General features: G+C 49.6%; 1 protein-coding gene across 1 annotated transcript in view; it reads right to left on the reverse strand.

The window, feature by feature from the left end:
- Positions 1-8,397, reverse strand: part of RAB10 (RAB10, member RAS oncogene family) — a 58,522-nt gene that overhangs the window by 2,658 nt on the left and 47,467 nt on the right. The window contains exons 4-6 of the mRNA XM_035899673.1: positions 8,162-8,300; positions 1,228-1,317; positions 615-716 (exon numbers count right to left, since the gene is read on the reverse strand). Of these exons, the coding sequence (XP_035755566.1) occupies positions 615-716; positions 1,228-1,317; positions 8,162-8,300 (331 nt within the window). The remainder of the gene's footprint in view (positions 1-614; positions 717-1,227; positions 1,318-8,161; positions 8,301-8,397) is intronic.

Genomic DNA, 8,397 nt, shown 5'->3' on the forward strand with positions numbered 1-8,397 from the left:
AATAGAAAGCCGATGTATTTTCTACTGGCCACAGACAAGACCACCATCTTTATGGTACGCTGTATGTTTCAGGAGGGGGGGCCAACCACCAGGAAGAACTGGTGATCCAGGCTCTTCTCTGAGCTGCAATATAACCAGCCAATAAAACCTCCAAGGAAATGCGGAGGCTGAGAGGGCTAATCCTTGGAAACAAGGCAGGAAGTGACAGAGCTCGTTCATCTGTTCTACCGACCGCATCTCAACTCTGCCCAACAGGCGCTTAAGAGTTTTCAGACAACGTTGTGTGTTGATGGAGATGGTGGCAGGGAAAGGACAATTCTCTTCCACGCCAACTGAAATGTTTTGTCTCCCAGCACACGTACGACACAACCATGAGTTTAAGGGCCAAACAGCTACGAGTTTACATCCCGTGGCTCTCTGATGTATGCTACTCCCTCTACATCAAACAAGCTTTAGAAGCTTAGAAGCTTTAGATGTACAACACTCCTCCTTCGGGGACGCGTTTGTCCTTGCATGCCAAAGTAAAAAAGCTGCAACAGTTCAGGTAAACATGAAAAGCATTAGGAGCTGAAATTTTAGGGTATTTTTTTCAAATGAATCCTGTAGACACCTACCTTTCGAAGAATGTCTTCTGCTAATGTGAGGAATGCCTTCTCAATGTTTATATTTGCTTTTGCACTAGTTTCGAAAAACCTAATACCATGCTCCCTAGCAATCTAAACCAAAAGAGAAAGAAGGTGGTTAGCATTACTGTAGAGTTATTCATCGGTGCTGCTATAACCTCGGGATTAGCAGCACTTCCAAGCACATAACAGTCTTTCAGCCGTAGCAGGCATCAGAAGCACTAGCTAGGCAAAGCGTCACAAAAGAAGATTCGGAACTTAATGATTCAGAACCAGCAATTAAAGCGTATTAAATCACAAGTCGATGCCTGAACATAAGACGACAGATACCACACAAGCCTGTCACACGGTAAGTAACTTAACAAAGGACGCCTGAAAATTTTTAGTTATCAAGGGAAGCCGAAACTACAGCTGAAATCATTCCATTCATGGCAGTCGCTTGCAGTGCAGCTTCCAAGGAAACATTCCCTAGACTTGCAAACCATTAGCAAACCCAGCTGCCTTGGTTGCTCCCTGGCACATCCTGTTGTGGCATCTCAGCCACCTGGAGATGGCGGGAAGTCTTGGCACCGCTTTGCTAAGCAAGTTTTTGTCCAACACTTACCTGTTCGCCTTTTGCTTTAGGGACAACTCTTTTATCTTCCATGTCACACTTGTTTCCTAACAGCATCCTCTCCACATCTTCGTTGGCATGCTGAAATCAGACAAGAGACAGGGTTACGCGTCTCCCCCAACGAGCAGTAAATACCTACTTCACTTTTGCCATTCCAGGCTCTTTGAAGTCCAGGCTAACGTGTACAGGTCTTTGTGTCCTGCACCTTCCTGGGCTGTAACGATGACTGCTGGGAATCATTCTCCAGACAGTGCCTTTAGACTAAATTGTTCATGTAATCTGGAAGTGGAATGAGACAACAGCTACAGGTTTGACACAGCTCTATCACCATCCCAGTGCCAGTTATTTTCCCCCTTCCTATTTATTTCTGTAAGTTTAAGTGTGAAGTCTTCCTTTCTGGAAAAGGTTAAGTGCTGTCCTGCAACCCAGACCCTTCCCCAAGAACCCCACGTCTACAGCCGCCTGCATTCGAGCTTCATGAACTGGAATGGCTCCAGCTGACACTACTACGTTTTTGGTGCTTAAGGGGTCCTTCGCACAGTTTTATTGCAGACGGGTAGGTCTCCTTAAAAACTGCAACCGCGCTTTCAACCACCGCAAAGCCAAATAACCAGGAAGTCAGTAAAACCCCCTTCTGCAGAGGAGTTCCCGAGTTAACTAACAAAGGGAAATTACAGCTCCCTAGCATCACGCTGCTCCTCTGCTGTCGCAATCGTCAGAGCGAGCCTGCGCATCAGCTTTGTGCTTCAGCCCTGTCTGCTAAGTGCTTCACACACAAGTTGAGAAACTCAGGCAGCGAAATGGTAGGCAGGCTGCGCCAAGCGAACATAGAACAGGACATCGCAAAGGGAGAACTGAAGTGAGGTAAGGCAGAAGCGAGTCCAGTGCTTTCTCAAGGAATGCTGAATGAGCACAAATACCTTGGCCGGTCAGTGATGGACATACTGCGGGTGCCCATCTTAGCAAGGAAAGGATGTGCCAAAGAGAGCCACCAGACTAGCAGGGAACTTCCAGCAGCCACAGCACAAGGCGTCACTGAAGGGGATAACCAAAGTAGTGGGCACTGGTCTGACAGCAAAGGCTGCAGCTCCAGCTGGGGGGTCCCCACCACCCACCCCAGCGGTGGCCGATGCCTCCACCCAGACGGAGCTGCTGCGGGGAGAGGCTGTGGTGCGGACCTCAGACTGCGGGAAGCACCCAGGCCTTTCTCCTGGGGCAGGGGCAGGCAGCAGAGCTGCTGCAAAAGGTGCCCGGGGCAGGTGGCTGAGCTGCAGGAGGCGGCGAGAAGGCTGCGTAACGTCAGGGAGGCTGAGAAGGGACATGGTTTAGGGACATGGTTTAGCGGTGGGGTGTCAGGGTTAGGTAAAATGTTGGACTTGATAATCTTAAAGGTCTTTTCCAAACAAAGCGATTCTAAGGGTTTAGATAAGCTGGTTCCAAGCACAGTCTGCAGAGGATCCATGGCCAAACAGCCAAAAACTCCCCCACCAGCCGCACAGAAGGGAGGGGGGCCAATAATGCAGGGCAGTTGCAACGGCAAGGACCAGCAGGAGGAAGAGTCTTCCCCCAAAGCCCGAGGTGCCCTTGCAGAATCACTTCACCGCTCTGCAGAGTAAGGAGGAAAGACCCGTCAGAGCAGGAGGGATGCTGGAGCTGAGCAAGGCAGCCCGACCTGCTCCCCGTGTAACAACCAGCGCGACTGAGAAGAGGCGACAGGCGACAGTAGTAGGCGACTCTCTTCTGGGGGGCGTAGAGGGGCCCATTGCCGCCCTGACGCGCTCTCTAGAGGTGCGCTGCTTACTGGGGACTCGTATCAGGGATGTCAACAAGAGACTACCAAGCCTCGTACAGTCCACTGACTATTATCCGCTGCTGTTGTTTCACGTGGGCACCAGTGATCCTGCCAGGAGCCATCTCAGGAGCACCGAGAAGGATTACAGAGCCCTGGGAGCGGTGGTAAGGGACTCTGGAGTGCAGGTCAATCCTCCCAGTCAAAGGGGTTTGAAAGGGCCAGTCAAATCTGGCGAACAAATGGTTACAGGAGTGGTGCCACAGCCAGGGGTTGGGCTGCTTAGACCCTGGGACTGGCTCTGAGAAACCTGGTCTACTGGGGGGTGATGGGGTCTGTCTGTCAGAGGAGGGGAAGAACAGCTTCAGTCTCAGGCTTGCCAAGCTGGTGAAGAGGGCTTTAAACTGAAGTTGCCAGGGCAGGGGAACCTCAATCCATTCCACTCCTACCAGTTTGATGCCAGTGCCAGCAACAGGTGCCCAGAGCCTGGAGAAGGATCACCAGTCAGCAGGAGAGCACCCAAAGAGCAGCACAAAGGAATTGCAGCCAGTAAGCCAGCTTCATCAGGGGCCCAGCTTAAATGCCTTGACACAAACGCACGTAGCATGGGGAATAAACAAGAGGAGTTAGAGATGTGCGCATGCTTGCAGGGCTATGATCTTATTGGCATCAGGATGACGTGGTGGGATGGCTCCTATGGCTGGAGCATTGGAAAGGAAGGATACAGGCTCTTTAGGAAGGACAGGCAGGGGAGACAAAAAGAAGGTGGCACCCTCTGTGTCAGTGAGCAGCTGGAGGGCATGGAGCTCCGCCTGGGGATGGATGAGGAGCCGACTGAGAGCTTGTAGGTGAGGATTAAAGGGAGGGCAGGGACAGGTGACATTATAGTGGGGGGTCTGCTACAGGCCACCTGACCAGGAAGACCAAGTGGATGAGGCCCTCTCTATAGACAGATAGGAGCAGCCTCACGGTCACAAGCCCTGGTCCTCACAAGGGACGTCATCCACCCCAGTATCTGTTGGGAGGGACAACGCAGCGGGGCATAAGCAATCCAGGAGGTTCCTGGAATGCGTTGATGGTAACTCCCTTCCCCAAGTGACAGAGAAGCCAACAAGGAGAGGTGCTATGCTGGACCTTATTCTCACCAACAGGAGCGGCTGGTGGGGAATGTGAAGCTGCCTTGGCTGCAGTGACCATGAAATGGTGGAGTTGAAGATCCTTAGGGCACACAGCAAGCTCACTACCCTGGACTTCAGGAGAGCAGACTTTGGCCTCTTCAGGGATCTGCTTGGTGGAGTACCAAGGGACGAAGCCCTGGAGTGAAGAGGGGCCCAAGAAAGTGGTTAATATTCAAGGATCACCTCCTCCAAGCTCAGGAGCGATGCGTCCCAACAAAGAGGAAGTCAGGTGAAAACACCAGGAGGCCTCCATGGATGCACAAGGAGCTCCTGGACAAACTCAAACACAAAAAGGAAGCCTACAGAGGGTGGAAGCCTGGCAGGAATACAGAGAAATTGTCCGAGCAGCCAGGGATCAGGTTAGGAAAGCTAAAACCCTAATAGAAATTAAATCTGGCCAGGGACATCAAGGACAACAAGAAAAGATTCTATAGGTATGTCGGTGACAAAAGGAAGACTAGGGAAAACGCAGGTCCTCTCCAGAAAGAAACGTGAAACCTGGTTACCTGGGATAAGGAGAAGGCTGAGGTACTCAACTTTTTTTGCTTCAGTCTTCACCATGAAGTGTTCAAGCCACACCACCCCAGTTGCAGGAGGCAAAGGCAGAGACTGGGAGAATGAAGGACTGCCCACTGTAGGAGAAGATCAGGTTCAAGACCATCTAAGGAACCTGAAGGTGCACAAGTCCATGGGACCTGGTGAGATGCACCCGTGGGTCCTGAGGGAACTGGCAGATGAAGGTCCTAAGCCACTATCCATCATATTTGAGAAGTCGTGGCAGTCCAGTGAAGTTCCCACTGACTGGAAAAGGGGACACATAACCCCCAGTTTTGAAAAGGGAAAACCAGAAGACCCAGGGAACTACAGGCCAGTCAGTCTCGCCTCTGTGCCCAGCAAGATCATGGAGCAAATCCTCCTGGAAACTATGCTAAGACACATGGAAAATAAGGAGGTTATTGGTGACAGCCAACATGGCTTCACTAAAGGGCAAATAATGCCTGACAAATCTGGTGGCCTTCTGTGACGGGGTCACAGCGCTGGTGGGTAAGGGAAGAGTAACAGACATCATCTACCTGGACTTGTGCAAAGTATTTGACACTGTCCTGTACAACATCCTTGTCTCTGAATTAGAGAGACATGGATTTGATGGATGGACTACTCGGTGAAGGAGGAATTGCCTGGGTGGTCACACTCAAAGAGTTGCGGTCAACGGCTCAATGTCCAGATGGAGCCCAGTGAGGAGTGGCGTTCCTCAGGGGTTGGTACTGGGTTAACATCTTTGTCAGTGGCATGGACAGTGGGATCGAGCACACCCTCAGCAAGTTTGCCAACACCACCAAGCTGTGGGGTGCAGTCAGCATGCTGGAGGGCAGCAAGTCCAGAGGGCCACGAAGATGATCAGAGGGCTGAAGCATCTCTCCTGTGAAGACAGGCTGAGAGAGTTGGGGTTGTTCAGCCTGGAGAAGAGAAGGCTCCAGGGAAACCTTATAGCAGCCTCCCAGTACTTGAAGGGGGCCTACAAGAAAGCTGGAGAGGGGCTTTTTACCATGGCATGTAGTGACAGGGCAAGCAGTAATGGCTTTATACTGAAAGAGGGGAGATTTAGATTAGATAAAAGGAAGAAATTTTTCACTCTGAGGGTGGTGAGGCACTGGCACGGGTTGCCCAGAGAAGTTGTGGATGCCCTATCCCTGGAAGTGTTCAAGGCCAGGTTGGAAGGGGCTTTGAGCAACCTGGTCTAGTGGAAGGTGTCCCCTGCCTGTGGTGGCAGGGTTGGAACTGGATGATCTTTAAGGTCCCTTCCAACCCAAACCATTCTATGATTCTATGAAGTACTTTGAAACCTGCCACGAGAAGCTTCTTGGAAAGTCTGATCTGACTTTACTTTCACTCCAACAGTCCTGATACTACCTTATGGTAGAATTACTAAAAGAACTAGAGAGGCAACAGACCCACGTACCCACTACTTCTGCTTATAGCAATAACCCATTATGCATTCCTCAGAAGAATCACCCCCAGTTTTTTTTCTTCAGGTCACGAGGAGGAAGAGCAATGAGACAGCAAAGGTAGATTAAGATACCACGTAGAATAACACTCCGAAAATGTTGACTTTTCATGCACACACACAAAACTGCTGACACGGCAACAGACTTCTTTCAAATACAGCCAGCTGCAATGTACAAAACTGCGCACTTGAGCAACTCAGCTAATACCTACCAGCCCAAAGCAAAAGCACGTGGCACAGTACACCTCTGCAGAATGTGGGACCTTTAAATAATTAAGTATTTAGCAAGGATGGAGGTGTAACATCTCCAGGTTTCCTGGCTATTTCTAAATCAAGGCTTAAGTATCCTGTAGAAGAGTCTCCTCGCACAGGATAGCAGTTCAGAACAGCAGCTTGCTTATTGAACGTTCTCCTCTTTGAGAGAATATCCTGGGCAATACTAAATCCTTGTAAACCCAAAGCACTTAGCTATTTCATTCACAACTAGTATTTGCAATAATCCTGTACGTGAGTGGGGGCACCTGCCGCACATTTTAGCAAGAAGGCTCAACGCTGCATCTGGAGCCTCAGAGGATGACTTCGCCCATCATTTCTGCAAACGCACTCAGTCAGTGAGCTTCTTCCGTAATCAAAAAGCTTCTTAAGGTGTCAAGCCTGCTTTATAAAACTGCAGTAACCATGCAGCCTTCCCAACACACCTGAAATCAGCTGCAGAGGTCTGCGTGACACAGATTTGAAAAGCGTGAGGTCAGCAAAAACACTCGCTTCTCAGACGTGACGGTATGAATGACATCCATTACTCAACTTCCTGGATACTACTCCACTTTTTTTAAACAAAGCAACTGCAGGATCTAAAAGCCTTGGTTTCAAGTTTACATTCAGCTCGCTGCCGAGTGTCTTCCTGTGCTGCCTTACTTCCCCCCACCCCCGTTCTGTATCCACCAAAATGCCTACCTTTCCCTAAACAGTACAGTTTCCTATTTCTCACGCTAGGAAATTAAAGTCCCAATATTACATTTTTTGCTCTGCAAGAACCTTTCACCAGCCTCAGTGCTTCAACTAGCAATGCCTGACAGCACCCACCTGCTGACGCTCAGTTCTACAGGGCCATCTTCACGTTTTCTAGGAAAACAATAAAGCTGGAAAATCTGAACATTCATGCCATTTGGGAACAGCATAACAAAAGCAAGAACTAACAGTTGTGCCGCTCTCCAACAACTCACAACTCCCGGAGAATGAACTCTTGGGGATCCAGGCGCTGAATGTTTCCACATCAGTTTCTTCTGCTTCACTTGACCTTGCTTGAAATTTTACCAGCCTCCTTGTGTGTTACTCCTCTAACAAGGACAAAACTCAGCTATGCAGGTTGGAGTAGTCTGCCATTCAACATCCAACAACGGCAGTTTGCCATACTGCCTCTAACAGCCACGATAAACTTGCAAATACTCATTACATCAATTTTGAGGGAGTGGAGGTGATCATGTTTAATAACCTTTGTGGATTTACACAGTCGTCCTTATAAAATAGGTTAGCACTAGAAGCGGCATATTCTATAGCTGCTCTACAGCTCAGCGTTGCTCCTCTGCACACCACCTTGTGGTGGCAGCTCCTCCTGAAAACTGCAACTCCCAGTTACGACAGGATGTATTCCTGACCTCTAAGTATTCTCCAGCACAGAAACAAAGTTTGCTCGTGTGTGAATTTGATTTGAGGACACCGCTAGCCCCTGCGTAGCGTTGCGATCCTTCATGCCATTATTGAAGGGCAAATTGAGGGAGGGAACGTAGGGCATAGGCCAGCCTAAGAACAGCACCCAAAGCCCGGTGTTAATTTACACACTAAGCCTTCTGCCAGGGTGGAAGCAGAAGCTGCAATCCAGAAGCTGAATTCATCACATGCATCTACAGGTCACAACAAACAGCTCAATTCCGGGATCTTACAGACATTACTCACCTCATCTATGTTTCTGAGCCACTTGCTGATGTTTTCAAAGCTCTTGGCATTGGTGATGTCATATACTAGCATGATCCCCATGGCACCTCTGTAATAGGAGGTGGTGATGGTGTGAAATCGTTCCTGCCCTGCTGTGTCCCTGCGGAAAACAGACAAGAGTACATATCAGAGGCAAGCTCTAAAGAAACTGGCATGGTATATCCTTTGGACAAGTGTGCACGGCGCAGTAGCAATGT

Source organism: Egretta garzetta, unplaced genomic scaffold (assembly GCF_000687185.1).
Source record: "Egretta garzetta isolate BGI_Z169 unplaced genomic scaffold, ASM68718v1 scaffold520, whole genome shotgun sequence".
In the NCBI taxonomy this organism is placed as follows: Eukaryota; Metazoa; Chordata; class Aves; order Pelecaniformes; family Ardeidae; genus Egretta; species Egretta garzetta.